Source organism: Tinamus guttatus, unplaced genomic scaffold (genome assembly GCF_059628265.1).
Source record: "Tinamus guttatus ecotype Peru unplaced genomic scaffold, ASM5962826v1 Tinamus_guttatus_pri_ptg000172l, whole genome shotgun sequence".
Lineage (NCBI taxonomy): Eukaryota > Metazoa > Chordata > Aves > Tinamiformes > Tinamidae > Tinamus > Tinamus guttatus.
In genome coordinates this window covers 2,460,262-2,475,560 of record NW_028288706.1, presented here as the reverse complement: position 1 = coordinate 2,475,560, position 15,299 = coordinate 2,460,262, and the positions used below count along the sequence as shown (strand labels likewise).

The 15,299-nt window shown below is 40.5% G+C and overlaps 1 protein-coding gene across 17 annotated transcripts in view; it reads left to right on the top strand.

Moving 5' to 3' along the window:
- Positions 1–15,299, top strand: part of RBFOX1 (RNA binding fox-1 homolog 1) — a 950,329-nt gene that overhangs the window by 696,984 nt on the left and 238,046 nt on the right. For 2 of the 17 annotated variants that reach the window (XM_088523041.1, XM_088523048.1), the window contains exon 1: positions 754–1,089. The exons of 13 other annotated variants lie outside the window; for them this stretch is intronic. In XM_088523041.1, the coding sequence (XP_088379167.1) occupies positions 946–1,089 (144 nt within the window). In that variant the 5' untranslated portion in view covers positions 754–945. Of the gene's footprint in view, positions 1–505; positions 529–751; positions 1,090–15,299 lie in introns of those variants that run through there. 2 more of the 17 variants (XM_088523053.1, XM_088523042.1) reach the window with 2 other exon arrangements.

Sequence of the window (15,299 nt, the reverse complement as noted above, 5' to 3'; positions counted from 1 at the left end):
TCTTTATGCAAGTCTCTGTCTCCCCCACGCCACCCCCCGAAGAAAGGCAAACCGGGAAAGCCATAACATTTATTTCGCTATTTCACTCCTGGTGTTTCTGCTGTGGTGGTTACGCTGATATTTCACACTTTTTCTGTATGCTTTTATAGGCTTCCCTGGAACCGAGATAGTGAATGACATGCAGATGCAAAATTAATCTGTGTTTTAAAATAAGCTCATTTACTGCTAGCACTTCTGCTGCTGGAATCCTCCTGGCTCGCCAGGCTTAGCTTTCCCTTCACTTTGTGCTTGGTACTTGTGTTCTGAGGAGGGGAAAGCCCTTTTCGTGTCAGGTGCGGGTCCTCAGAGGGGAGGGAAATACCAAGGTGTGTGTGTGTGTGTGTGTGCAGAATCCTAGCAGGCGCTCGGTCCCAGCTGGGCAGTGACATTAATTGCCCAAATCTCTCGGATGCCTGTGATGCAGCGCGCTCGCTTTCTCTCCTTCCCTATCCTCCCCGGGGATTTTTAAAATGCGGTGTTTGAATTTTGGTGAGTGGTAAAGACCCTGCCCTAGGACCCATTTGACAAATGAGAAGCCGTGCAGCATCAGCAGCAGCCGCCTGAGCCGCGTGGAGTCAATCTCCCTCTCGACTAGTCAGCAGCTCCGCTTGCGAGCCGAGCCGCAGCTCGCGCTGTCATTGAGGAACTTCCATTTGCTCATCAATAGGCTGCAGGCTCTCTCCGCTTTTTTTTTTTTTTTTTTTGGACCGCTTTTTTTTTTTCTCTCTCCCCTTCTGTTAAAAATTTGTAGTTTAAATCTACCAAGTTGCCTTAGCTGACAAACGAATGTAGGGATCTAGCAGTGGAGGGGAAAAAAGAGACGTCGAAGGAAAACTGTTTCTTTCTTAAATAATCAGAAGGAAAAAAAAAAAAACTGTAGTGACAAGATAGGGCAAACGTGCTTGCATGCAAGCCCCCTCACTCGTTCTACGTAGACTTCAGAGCAACACCATGCAGCATCCCCTTACGGGTGCAACCTGCGTGGCACTGCCGAATGTGGGCATGTGTCCCCAGCTCTCCTGTGCCTTGACTTTTATGTACTTACAGCAGGTAAGTTCGCTTAACTTTTTCAATATTGCCGGCTTCGTCAGCAGCATTTGGGGGATTTGTGAGCTCAGAAGGTATTTTTTGATATGAATAGACTGTATAAATGTCTCCTCCTGCTCAGGGTGAATGTTGTCTCTGCATTTAGAAATGGTGAGAGTGAGTACAAAATCTGTCTTAGCAGGGCATCAAGCATTTGCATAGCTATTAATTTTTTTGCGATATCTTTATTGATGCTGTTTATAGATGTTTAACACAGTACTTTGTGTTTCTTATGGATACTGTAGTAGAGTTTCAGCCATAAAAGATTGCTCTTTATTCACTTGCAGGCATAAATTATACTTCTAATGTAAATGTACCCAATGGCAATTTTACTTAAGCCTCTTTGAAGCCAGGAATTTAAGTCTTTGTTGAAACATGCTGCTGATTAAAATCAGTTTGATTTTAATCAGAAAAGGAATGATTTGTAAAGCTATATCTGTGCAGAATTGAAATACATCACTGGAGTGAACTGAGATGGATTTAAATAGATGTTCTGAAATCAGGAAAACAATATTCTGCTCCATTTCTAAGGTTGTTTTTTTTTTAATTCACGAGCATTCTATATGTGTGTGTGTGTGTGCATATGTATATAGATTAAAAAGTATTTCCTCACCCTTCCCCCCCCCCATTATTTACTAGTTGATAACATTTCTTGGTTGTGATATAGATTATTAGATAATGGAGCATTATTATTTGAAGTGTTCTGAAGTCATCAGTGTGTGCTACTTCTCTATTTTTTTTAAAATGGAATCTGCTGTTACAGAGGATCCTCCAGTAGGCATGTAGAGCCACGACTGCTATATGTTATCATGCACAACTGATTAATCCTATTTACTTCGTTACTTTTTGCTGCAACTTCAGGGGAAAAAAAAAAAAAAAAAAAGAAATTCTGTGCCTACACACAACTGAGGAATAAAGCAGAGGGGCATTTGACTGAACTCTTCTAACTTCCGCTGCAATTGTTTATATGTATATCGACTTCCATGATACAGACAGTAACTTATTTTCATATTTACACATGCCTGAAAGATTTTTTTTTCTTACAGTTTCTTTAGCGTATTTTGTTCCTAAATGTTAAATGAAATAAAGGAAAGCTTGTTTTTAATTTAGAATATTTGCCTTTCTGCTACTGAAACAAAACAAAATTATTTGAAGGATATAAAACCTTCTGTAGCCTTTTTTTTTTTCTAGCGTAATATAAACCATTTCTGCCTTAGAGCGCCGAGTGTATAAGAACAAGAGTTTATTCCCTAAATTTTACATGTATGTAGGAGATTAATGTGTCTGCAATTGAAATGTACATTGGAAAAAATAGTGTATTTAGTATTTAAATAAATTGCATGCTATAATTAGGCTGGATGTTGTTAGTACTTCTGTGTGCTGGCTGCATTTTGGAAATGGCTTTTACGGATCAGTTTTAATTTTCCAGGGTGCCTTGTGCAGCTTGTGGTTCCGTACGACACGTTCTGCCCTGCTTGCTCGTGCTGGTCCCGCCGGCCGGTGACGGGGTTAAGGACGCGGCTCCGGGAAGGGACAGGACAGGACAGGGGGTGAGAGGTCGCCGGGAGGGGAGGGGAGGGGAGGATGGCGCCTGCCATCATCTTCCTCCTCCGTGAGCTGCTGCAGCAGCAGCATTATGCAAACACATCCCTAGCAGGGCACTGCTTTCAGGGTTAGGAAACTGGGCAACCACAATGATTGCTTTAAAACAGGGAATTCAAATGCATCTGTGCTGTTCCAGAAAGGTATGGGAAGTGATTGCTAATGCACTTGACAAAGTGCTGTGCCTAGAAGATAATTTTTTAACTCTTTAAGTAGATTAACTGCTTCTCTGATCATGTGCATTTTATTAAAGGGCTGATTTTTACAGTCTGGTTAATGCTACTGTCAGTTTATTTTCATTGTGCCTCTGTTACTGGTAGTTACATATGAGTAAAAGTTCTCAGGGATTCCTGGTGATAACTGCGGCAGGTTCCAAATAAGCTTCTTTTTGCCTATTTTAAGTGTTTAGTTGGTGTTTTACTTACTTGGAGTTCCTGGAGAGTCAGATGATTATCATCTAAATTCAGATAGGATTTATTATTTGATGTATTTGTTGCATTTGATTCTTAGAAGTAATATGCAACTTTTTAGCCACAGATTAGATAGAAAAGAAGTAATATTGCATAGTACAATGCGTGTAAAGCTAATGTGTAGCATTATTCTGCATTTGAAAAAACATCAAATAACTTTTACCATGATAGTCTGTTTTTCCCATATCTAATCATCTCTAGCAACCCTGCAAATATAACTATATATTTTGTGTGTCTGCTGTAATTATAATTATTTCAGTGAAAGCGTGAATGCGTGTGTGTGTGTGTATATGTATCTATATGTATGCATTTTTCACCCATGTGAAGTTGTCCATTGAGCTTGCTTCTGGTAGCCTAAAGCTCTGTCTGGTAACTTAGGGACCCGTGACTCCCCCGCCTGTGAACCCTACTGAACAGCAGTATTATAGATGTTACCCACACCACTTCAGTGCAGTATTTTTGTTTGTTTGTTTTTAAGGGGGAGAAAAAAAAAAAAAAACTTCAGATTGTGCCTCATTTAAAATTAATTCTAAAATCTTTATTTCTACAGGGCTCTAAGTCATTAACCTTACTTTTTCTATTTTGGTTGTATGATGAAATCTCTTTTCTGTTTTTCTGTGTTACAGTTGTATTTTGTCACACTTAGGTTTAGTAATCTCGGTACCTGTGCAACCTTTCCTAAGACTAAGAGACATTTTGATCATATTCTTCTCAAGATGGGCACACTGGACTTCCTGTCAGTAAACAAATATGTAGCCGTGAGAATGCCTTTTTCTGTGGAACTATATTAATCACAGGGCAAAATCTGTGTTTGATTTCAAATTGACCTTTATTTATTTGTTAAACTGACCCTGCTTTGTCAGTTTGTTTGATATGCATTAATAAATTCTATTCCACAAAAGAACTTGGTGTGGGCACCTAAGTGCTGCTGCTCTTGTTCAGTGCTAGGAACTATGTATTTGCTGTGATCTCTGTCAGATCAGATATAGAAAGTTCTAAGCTATGTGAGGAACTGAATTTTTGTTTTTAAGCAATTTGTCTGTGCTTGCATGATAGCATACTTAAAAACATTTAAAGCTTAAGTGTTGCCACACTAAAGTTAAAAACAATGGTGTAGAGGCCTAGTTCACGTTATAGATCAACTGTCAACAGGATATTCATTTGAAAAACTTTTGAAGATCATTTCTGGATTTCTAACAACGTTAATACCAAAATGTCCGTATCAATGACAGCAACGAGCAAAAGGCTTTGATTTGAAAGTTTTTAATGGTCTCTTGACTCTCTCAAGAGCCATAACGAAATATGTAGGTTAATGTCAATGAAACAGTGATATGAAATTTTACATAGTACCAATATTTTAAAAAAAAGACCAAAGAAACTCAGATTGGTAGTTCAGCCCGTCATTTTGTATTATTTCAGTGTTTGAAACGGCTAAATACGTGTCTTTTTCTCTTCTCCCCCTTTAATAAAGCATTTCAATAGGGCAAGTAGTTCCTAGCCTCAAACTCGTATCAAATTCTCGTGCAAAATAGTTGGTATAGCTGAAATTTGACCCCCTGTAAATTGGGATCTAGATTTTATTAATGGAGGTTTAGTTCTGTTAACTAATGTGTCCTTGTGGTGTACTGTGTTTTTGAAAGGACATAAAATTATTTAGTTGATATGGACATTGAGTTTTTTAGTTGGTATTTTCTGAGCAAAGTAACTAAGTCAACAGTTACAGCATGACATAACAATCCATGTCACTGTGCTGCTGACAGTATTTTTAAATTGGTATTTTTTTTTCTGTTTAATGATGATACATGTGGTTTGTTTTAAATAGTGAAGTGGTTTGTACAAAGGGTAATTCCTCTTAAATGGAGCAATTGCTCATAGTGGACATCCACAGATCGAAAACAATTGAACTGAAACTTCAATATCAACCTTTTCTGTCTTTAACAAGAAAGTAGTTCATGACAGAGCTCTCATATCAAAGATTTAAAAATAATAATAATAAAAAAGGTCCATCATGAAAACAAAACCCAGCAACCCTCCATCTCTCCTCCAGCTCTTCCATTAGTATTTACATGGTAAATTAGTGTGGTTTTATTTAGGCCTTAAGCATTATGACTATGGAGAAAAGCTGAATTCCTCACTCAGTTTCCTATGTCATGCTTTTGGATTTGATGATTTATAGGAATCTGAAGGACTTTTTATCACATTCTTTCTTCATGGTTTAATTCAAAGTTGATTTATTTGATAGCATTCACAATTGATGTAGTCAATAGTGTCAATAGTGGAAAAAGGATTAGAACAGATTATCTTTGTGTTTAAATTGTATAAAGCATTAAAATGGATGAATAATTTCTGGATGCAGTTTACTATTTTGATGGAGAGTGAGCATATTACTTGCAGCATGTCACTGCTGCAGTCACAGTCTGCCTGTTGGACGTTTCATGTCTTAGCAGGTCATCAAAGGATTGGGTGGGGTTTTTATTACAAGATGTGATGTTTTTCATGACATTCCTGTTTAGAAACCTATCATTATCATGAAAACAACGTTTTTTTTTTTTTTTTTTTAACCTAGTCTGATATATCACTTGCTCTGACTGCCTTCTAAAATTATTTAATAGGGCTTTATCTCATGAAAGTGTTGAGCATCTGTTGGGTTACAGATTGGAGTCTTTGTACACTTTGGTTCCTCAGCGTGCCCTTTCATGGTGGTTTTCGCATAAGAACCTGCAACCTCTGCATGAGTCAAGAGAAGTCCCCATGATGAATGTTCACTGCCATCTGCTCACCCCACAGCTGCGCTGTCACTAGTTGTCCTGTGGCTGATGGACGGAGGGCAGGCTGCCTTGTCGGGCCCTTCTGCTTCATTTAAGCAGCCTATTACTACTCTTTAAGAGAAACACACTGCTTGCTTAGTCCTATGTATAGGATAAATGCAAATAAAGATAACAATGTTGTTGGATAGTAACACTTTTTAGTATCTTGCTAGGAAGAAGGAGCCATTGAGCAGGATGGCGCTGGCATGTCCCACCTCAGGGCCCTGTGGCTCTGGTCCTGTCTGCCGGACTGAGGCAGGAGCGCAGTTGTTGTGTGTGGATGGCCTGTCCTGAGGGAAGTAAGGAATGGTGTCCTCATGTGCTGTTCATCATCTTTGGGGAAAACAAGACCCTGTGATATTCAGGGATAAATCTTGAACTTGGTACTTGAAACCTCACCCCTCAATGGACAAGGGGCCTAATGGCTTCCGGGGCTTTGTTTCCCAAGTGCAGTCCCGTTGTTCCCGTGCTGTGCTGGGGCCCTTTCCCGGCCCCAGGAGCTGGCATTTGGCTGCCTGCTGGGGGCAAGGCAGGTCGCTGAGCTGCACAACAGCCAGAGGTGCTCGAGTGAAGTGCCCCCTCTCAATACGGCGGCGGCCCAAGCACGAGGAACTCCCTGGCTGCTCCACATGAAAGCAGGAACAGCCGGGAAGCAGCTTCCAGGGGCAGCGGCAGGTGAACATCTTGGTCATAGCGCCGTTATTTTAATTCCTGAACTCTTGGAGTATATTTTAATCCGATGCAATGAGAAGCGGTGCCCGGGTTTTCTGCTGCGTCAGCTACTCTGGAGCTGTTGCAGTTGGCGGGCGTTTGCCAGACGTGTCCCCGTGGTTGTGTGCTGCTCCATAAAGTACGTGCTCCCGCACTGCTTGGCAGAGAACGTGCCTTGGCTGCCTCCGCGGGAGCCTTCCCAGCACGACAGGCATCGCTTCAGGTTCCGTGCAGATTTTGACCAGCAGCCATGGAGGGCTGGGCTGTAAAGAGTTTGGGTTTTCAGCACGTGTGTTTCCAAATCTGGCAAAGGGAGGCTATCATCATGTTAATAATTTTGCTTAAAATGGTTTTGAAGCCTTCACTAGGTGATATACCTGGAAGGCAGTGACAGAAGTGTGACAGAGCTTGGAAGTGTGCATCACAGCCACAGCACTGGTGCCAGCACCCTCCAAGAATCCTTCAGGCTTTGCTGCCTTGCAAAGGTGCGCACCCCGCTGATTTATTAGTTTTCAAGTGTGGCATGTAATACACAAGCTCTCCCGAGAAACTCCTGTCATTTCCTTGCTAGCATTGCACGTTTGCCTCCGTGTTGCCTGCTGCAGAGCCATTGACTTCTTTTACATTCGCTTCCCCTCCTACTCGGCCAGTGCAGCAGCCCCATGAATTCAATTAGGGAAAACAGCAAAGCTGGCATCGTCGGGAGCATCCTGCCTGGGTGGAGCTGGGCCTTTGGTCTTTTGCACTATAGCGGGCTCCAGCTGTGGCGAGATCTCGCTGTGTTTTGATCCAGCTCTTTCTGGTTGTGTTGAACACATGCAGAATCAAAATTAGATCCTGTAGTATTCAGTGGGTTATTTTTTGTTCACAGCGAGGCAGTGATTTTTGTCTGGATATGGAAAGAAAGCGCATGTTCCTTGAAAACTGAAACGTGTAAGATGTTCAGATTCTCAGGAATAAGAATGCAAGTGCATTGCTTTTCATATGTATTTTTGTGAGTAGTGGTATGCTTATTTAGAGTTTTGACATGCCTTTCCTAACTTTCTTATTGAAATACGTTAATGCTAATTATTATCCCTAGTAGTTTTTTTGTAGTGTAGTTTTGAAGGCTATTTCATGGCTTTGCTTCTCATATCGTGTTCTTCCATATCTATTATTTTTCTTCCGTACTGTGACAAGTTGGCCTTTCATAAAGTAAGTAGCTAATTACAGGTATTGATTATGGGCATGAAAGTTTCTTTGCTTTGGAACTGCATGTTGTAAGAACAACTTTTAAATTGTAAGCATAGGTTTTCATGTAACTAAAAATATGAGAAGGCCAATTTAAAATACTTGCTTGAAACAGGTTCAGTAAGCATTATGAGGGGGAGGAAAATGTAAGAATTCCTCCAGAGAATATGGCCGGTCTTTTCAGGACAGCGTTAGTGTGAAAATTTGAGGCTGGAAAGTCAGGCAACTCATATATTTGATGGGTGTCCTCTCATTTCGTAAGCTTTTCTTCCTTGTCATGTATTAGTCCTATCTCTGGGATGTTACATGGCTGCATAGCTCAATTAATGCTCTATGGCAGGAGGAGGAAAAAAATGTCTCTCTCTTGTCAGAAGCGAAGTTATTTACTTTCAAAAGCTGACAGAATAGCACTGCAGGGGCTTCATTTATTTCTGTTCAGAATGTCATTATTGTGTAATGCAGAGGGACTTGTGCATGCATTGCAGGCTTACTCTTGTAATCTTTTTTTCTGCTGGGTAGCTGCAGAAGTGTAAAATGGCACATGGGAATGTCTCAGGATGCTGATTTTTGCTTGTTCACATTTACCAAATACATTCCAGGAGTCTTAAAAGATTTGGCATTTGGATGACAATAAATTCACTTGTCTCCGGTGCTGATGGTTGATACCTACGGGATGGTGCTCTGGCCTAGCTGGAAGACTGATGGCATCCTCAGTCACTTTCCTGATGTGTGTTGTTTTTCCTGGTGCGTGGCATATGCTGTGGGACTGCTTCTTCAGCGTTGCTCTTCCTCTGCTGTAGTCCTTTGTACCTTCCCAAAGAGCAACCCTCTCCCTGGAGTGCTGGAGTGGGACCGGATTGTAAAGGCGATCACTGTTTCATTTCAGTCAAAGAAAGTTTGGAGAAACATTCAGCTGCTTTTGTTGTTTTGCCTGTACTCAAGAGGCGTGATAAGTAGCTCTGATATCCCCCCACCCAAGCTTAAGTGGCTGCAAAAATACAGGAGCGTTCAGAAACTGCAATTCCAAAAAGTATTTTTTTTTTCCTTTCCCATTACTAGCATCTCCTCCAGCTCCAGATACCATGCTTATCACACACATGTGAAATTACTTGTTGCTCTGTGTAAAAGATCTTAGAACACCCAAAGCAAAAGGCTGATATGTCTGACTTGGAGTGCCTTGTGTAGGCACGTTGGTTTTTTTCATACATTATTTTTTTTATTTTACTTTTTTAATCAAATAAAAGGTTCCAATGGAAAATGGGTAATAATTCAGAGAGGAGTTGCCTTTTTGCTGATAGCTGAGTCTTTTTATTATAATTACTTCAATTTCTTATTAAGGTGGACCATGTTTTTGTTAGTTTTTGCAGTTCCTTTCCAATTTGAAGTGGGAAATGAAACATTTTAAAAATTCAAAATATGTTGATTAGTAGATTTTATTTAAACATAACCGTAACCTATTTTTAGCAGGAGGGAGAAGAGTTCTGCTTGTAAATGAGTTTGCTTTCTTCTTTCTCTTTCTTTCTTTGCAGACGTAAAATCCAATAAATTTCTATTGCAGTTGCTGGGGTTGGGGGAGAAAAAGGAAAGGAAAAGTACAAAGCTATTGGGAAGCGTCAAACATAGAGAATGATGAAGTACATTTCATAGCAGCCAATTCCAACCCCAAAATCCCTGTTGTGCAGGAAGGCTTTCCAATTCGCACAGGATATTCAGCCATTGCACAGCATAGTATTAATGATTTATACGCACCGCACCACTGCTTTTGTTCACTAGCAGAGCCAGGTTGTGTTAATAAAGGAATTTCAGGGAAAAAGGTCCCGGCATGCTGAGTTGTTTTGCTCAATGCGGTGGATGCTGTCCCATAAATCAAAAGAATTTAGTGCTTTACAACCTTTCAGAGCTGCTGTGGTTGTTTTTTTCCTTCCTCCCCCCGCCTTTTTTTTTATTTAATCTGATTCACCTAGGAATATTTTCATTTCTTTTCTATAAAGAATGAATGAACTAGTGGATGAGATCTATCTCAGCTGTTTTAGGGTTGATTGGTTTGCTTCACAGTGGCGTTATGCTTCCATTTGTTTTCCATTTGGTATTTGTGCTTTATGGTGGTGTCTATGGAAATAGGCTAGCATGGTTTTATTAACATAAAGAGATGCAGATCACATTATATTCTATCTTCTTTCTTAGACATAACTAAGTAAAATGTAAAGGCAAAATGTGTTTGCGGTAAACAAAGCAATTCTGTATTCCTCATCTAAATTTAATAATAATCCCCACTGAAACATTTTTTACCATTTCAAAATTAGGATGATTTTGATTAGCAAAAATATGCCTTTATTTTGTTTTCTTGCATTAAGTGTGTTTATTTTCAAACTTGTTCGTTTACCTAGGAACTTCCCGGTTTTTAATAGCAATCACAGAAACTTTAACTTAATTTTGTATTTATGCGCATAATAAGTCTTTTCCAATACTGGATCAACACTGAAAATAGTTATATAATTGAAAATAGAGTGAGGTTAATAAAATGCTGAAATTATGATGTGAAGTAGAGAATTAGAGAATGCTATGGGATGAGATCATAGAAAACAAACCCTTGGTTTGATACATGCACAGTCTGAGCTTTTCTTTTCCATTGCTGTTCTATGAAACTGTGTGTTTAAAAAAAAACAAATAAGATTCATTATAAGGAATTTGTTTTGCAGTTAAAGGGGAGACGGAATTACAAGGAGGCCTTAATGGTTTTGAATTTCAAAGCAAGTGCAGTGGTTTCAGTCTATTTGGATCACTCGCTTTCCCTGATTTATGTAGCTTTTGCTTACGGAAAATGTGTCTGCCCAGTCTTGGCTTTGTTACGGGAGGAAATACGGGTGCCTCCGGCTTGCATGGAAGTCAACAATGCGGGAAGCAGCATTACCCAAGCTCAGACCAACCCAGAGAGGGATATTTTTTATGTTTCTAGCTCGCTGTGTAGCCTGACAGCAGCTACAGCCCTTCTTTTCTGTTTTCATCAATGGTATAAATATCCCAGATTAATATAAGACAGGTGCCCAGTAAATGAGGCTTGTGTTTATACTGCACCATTTTGGTATTTGTTTGTCCTCTATTCTTTGGGCGCGTGAGTGTTTCATTGTGTTTAATTATGTCTGTGAGGCACAAGACAACAGTCAACATCTGCTCTATTGTTTCCCTGGTTTACAGATAGCTTTGATGGGTTATTAAACAATCTATTTTTCAAACAGAAAACAGAGAAGCAAGCTGCACCCACATTATGTAATTTTGTAAAGGTACATTATGCAATTAGTTGTCTAGTATTTGCATATAATCTTTTATTTTGGTTGAATAAATGCTATTCTGTTTTTTTAAAGAAAGGGTCTCAGGCAATTTTTAGCTCATAGTGAATTTCTGGTTTATCATGTGTGGGTTGATCGAACCATTACCAGATTAACTTCACCATGCATTTTATGTTGAAGTGGTGCTATTGAGTTGTGGATGCTGATATAAAAAATGGAAATGCCTTTCATTTTATTTGTTACCAAAGCAGCTCCTGATGGACTCTTGCAGATTTTAGAGAAAGTATAAATTTGCTTGAGTTAGTTTTGAGCTGAAGTCTATATCCTTGCCAGAATAGGAGCTTGGCAAGCTATTACTCCTCCAGGTGTTACTCATGGTGAACAACCCTCAGCCCCCTCCTACCAAAAGAAGTTGCTAGAGAAGGACGGTGCTGTGGAATTTGACTCTTTGTGGATGCATTTCCTGATGGAAAAGTTCTCTTCATGATCTATTCTGATTTTTTTCTTCTGTTTTGGCATACTTGTGAGCCATTTAAGGTTTCTTATGTAGTGGTGGTCTCTTAGGGTGAATAATTGGAAAATCCAAACATGCGGCATGGTTTTGTCCTTGTAATAAGTTTCAGAAAAATAGAGTGTGCAGACAGCCCTGAACATAAACCAAAGTCAGGCCTTCAGTAGCATTTCAGCAATGCACCTCTTAAAAATATTTAGAGATGATCATTAGGTTGTGGTATTTTCATAGATACATACCTGCTACTATATATAGTTAGAGCAAGATACTGTATAATCTTATACCTATGTACATTGAAGCTTTTAAAGTAGTGTTTATGTAGCTTACTTGTATGTACATGGGTATGGTGGCAGGTTTTAGCTTTGGATGAAATACCTCCCTTTTGGTGGAAGGGCAGGTTAGAACCCCTTGGGAAGCTCCCTCCTGCCTGTCCATGTGCATCCATTGAAACAGCTTGGAACAGGAGATGGGATTTCTGATGGTCCCATTGCATGTGCATGGTGCTGCTCAGCAGAGACGGGGTGTTATTGCCCCCGCTGCTTGATGCTCCCGTTTCCTACAAATCTGGCAAACGGCAGCTCAAATGGAATCAAATTAGAAAATTCTAAGCACGTTTTCTTTTTAAAGGGAAGAGATGCTGGGGAAATGCTCCTTGTATTGAACTTGGTCTGTATTTGAAGTGTTTCCAGAAACTATAGAGGAAAAAAAGGGGTGTGTGTGTGTGTGTGTGTGTTTTCCTAATGTTTACTGCTAGCTGGTTCAGAAGGGCACGTCTCTCAGGAGCTGCTCTTTAAGCAGGTGTGTTTGCATCCAGCCAAATAGACCCCCACGGGTGTCTCCAGTTGCCTGCATGGGAACAAAGCCCTCGAGAGGCTTTTCTCCTGATGAGCAGTGCAGAGGCAGGTCTGGGTGGGAGAGAACATCAGCAGCAGACCTTCTGCTGGGGTAAACCAGCACAGTCTGCTGCCTCCCACCAAGGATGTGAGCCCTGGCCTTGCTGTCAAATTAATGCATCATTGAGGGGGTGCATGCTTTCTCTCATCTCCAAGTTTGTGCATGTTTTCCTTTAGAAAAGCTTTCAGTGCTTACCTGAAAGCTGTGTGTGTGGCTATACGTGTGTCCTATGTAAATTCTTCCTGTGTGCCCACATCCCTGAGGACCTGTGCTATGGAAGTGCCCCTGGGAGCCATGTGGAAGGAGGAGTTTTCCCCAAGCTAAAAGGAGGCCCAGTTATAAGGACCAACATGTGCTCTGTGCTACTGGTTGCTTGCAGAACTGAGCAGCGTTTTGGCCCTTGGAGCACTGTGCTGTGCGCTGTTTTGCTGGTATTGCTTTTATGAATTAATCAAGACTGAGAATTCAGAAGATTTAGGTGTTTGGGGCTTTTTTTTTTTTTTCCTACCACAAATAGCCAAGCAGACTAGATTAATGGACTACTGCAAAGTTTGTTTGCTTCCATTTCTTACATTGTAGCACTAGATTACCCAAAGCCTTTCAGGAAGCAGCCTGGGAAGGTGACTTACCATTAGGCAAAAATCCCAGGGAATTTAAAAAAGTGTAAAAACACTTTTCATAAAAATTCACTAGTGCCAGTTGACTCATTAATTGTCCTACAATGTGACTGCTTTGCAGAAGCTGCTGTGCAGCAGTTTGCCTTCATTACACTGCTGGAGAGATGTCTCAGTAATAAGATTTGGAATCGCAATGTGCAAAAGTTTGGTCTGGAGGAACAGTTTAATAGGAACTTTTAGCATAGTTGATCTTTGAGCAACATAAGCAAAATCTCTGTATAGGACAACTGATTTTTTAGTTCTTTCTTCCAAGTATTACCAGTATCTAGTAACAAGCATTCCAGTGTTTTGGGTTTTTTAAACCAATTTTATGGATTGCATTTCTTCTACTTTGAATCCTTTCTTGATTGAAAAGTCTTGAGATAAGATGATTGCAATGAAGGAGTTATGTGATTCGATATTTTTGTGTGTCTGTTTCCGCTTGCTCTTTGCCTTCCTTATTGTAGCAATGAACTCTTAACTCTGTTCAAATGACTTAATGTCGGCTGAAATCGGCCCAAAAGTTGCTTTTGATATGGATATAGATAATCCTCCATGTTCTTCTGTTATGCCCCAATTTACACCTGTCTGTGGCCCGTCCAATCCAACGGCACACACTGATGGAGGTCAATGGAAACCTCAGTGAAGGAGATATTAAATGTTAGTTCCTCCATGTTTATTCCTCCCTAATAGAAAAAGGAATGAACCAGGGTAGGAAGGACCAGTGAGCTTTGGTACGAATGTGATGTGTTAGAGCCTGCTGTTCTTGAGGGCTTGTTCTGTCCTCTTCTGATTTTCAATTTAGATTGTCCTGAGGAAGTTGGTTTGAGAAGGAACATTAGCAGTGGAGTATTCACCTGATTTAGGTATTCGCCATGGCGAATGACCTAGAAAATGACCTTTTTGGCAGAGTAGTTATTGGGGCCTAGAACACATGGCAAGTAAATAGAATATTCTCTAATGGATTTAAGGAGAGGGAAACAAAATATCTGATGTCATCCTTTAAGCTGAGGTCTGTTTATTGTACTGCCAGAAGTTTTGTTACAGTTTGATCCGGGAAGCTTGGTTCTTCCCACAAGATCGTTTGGCTCCCTGCTAGCTGTTGGCATTAGGGTGCCCAGGCAACTCCGCTGGAGTTGGCCTGCCCTGTCACGGCCTGAGGCGTTTGCAGGCCTTCGGAGTACGGGCAGGAGAGATCTAAATAGGGCATGCACAAGAGACTGAATCCAGAGGTTGTGGTTGAACTGCTTGACATGGGACCAAGTGTCCCTCCCAGTCGTTGTGCTAGTTGAGTTGCTTGCAGTCATAGAGCAGCCAAAAAGTTGCAGGAGGTTTCTCAACTTACTGGTGTTTGGATTTGGAGGCAAATTTTGTGTTAACTGCACATTCTAATGCTTTCAGTCAAATCCTGTCTGCCTTTAAGACTATTGGTGATGTCTTGAGTAAAGCTGAGTTATAGCTTGCATTACATCTGGTGCCTTCAAGCCTCAATATCTCTAGAGAATAGTAAACTTGTTAGATCTGAACTGAAATTCCCTCTGACCTGTAGGGTCTCTGTTATTTGGGGGCTTGACTAGGTTATTTTTCCAAGGCGCCCTGCTATTTCAGGAGATAGATCAACCCAACAGTGCAATCAGACCATTGCACTTGGCACAGCAGGAAGCTTGAATGATGTGTTTATACAGGCAGGAGACATGATTTAAAGCATCTCATGATTCACCATCCACTCCTATTAAAATGAGCTGTATAGAATAGTTTTTACTCATCAGAAAGCCTGTGTATTCAGGGGTGAAGTCTTATTGAAAGATCCTCACAGTGATACTCTACTGTTCCCAAGAGAAGCAAATAAGAAGTGTACTTTGATGAATAATGAATCTGCTAATTGGGGTCAAGAAGAAGTCATAGCTTCGTCTGGTGCAGTGGTCAGAGGGGCCTGACTATAGCAATAAAGGAAACGTCATTTGAACAGATTTGGAAATAAAAATACTTGGCTATCTGCCATCTCC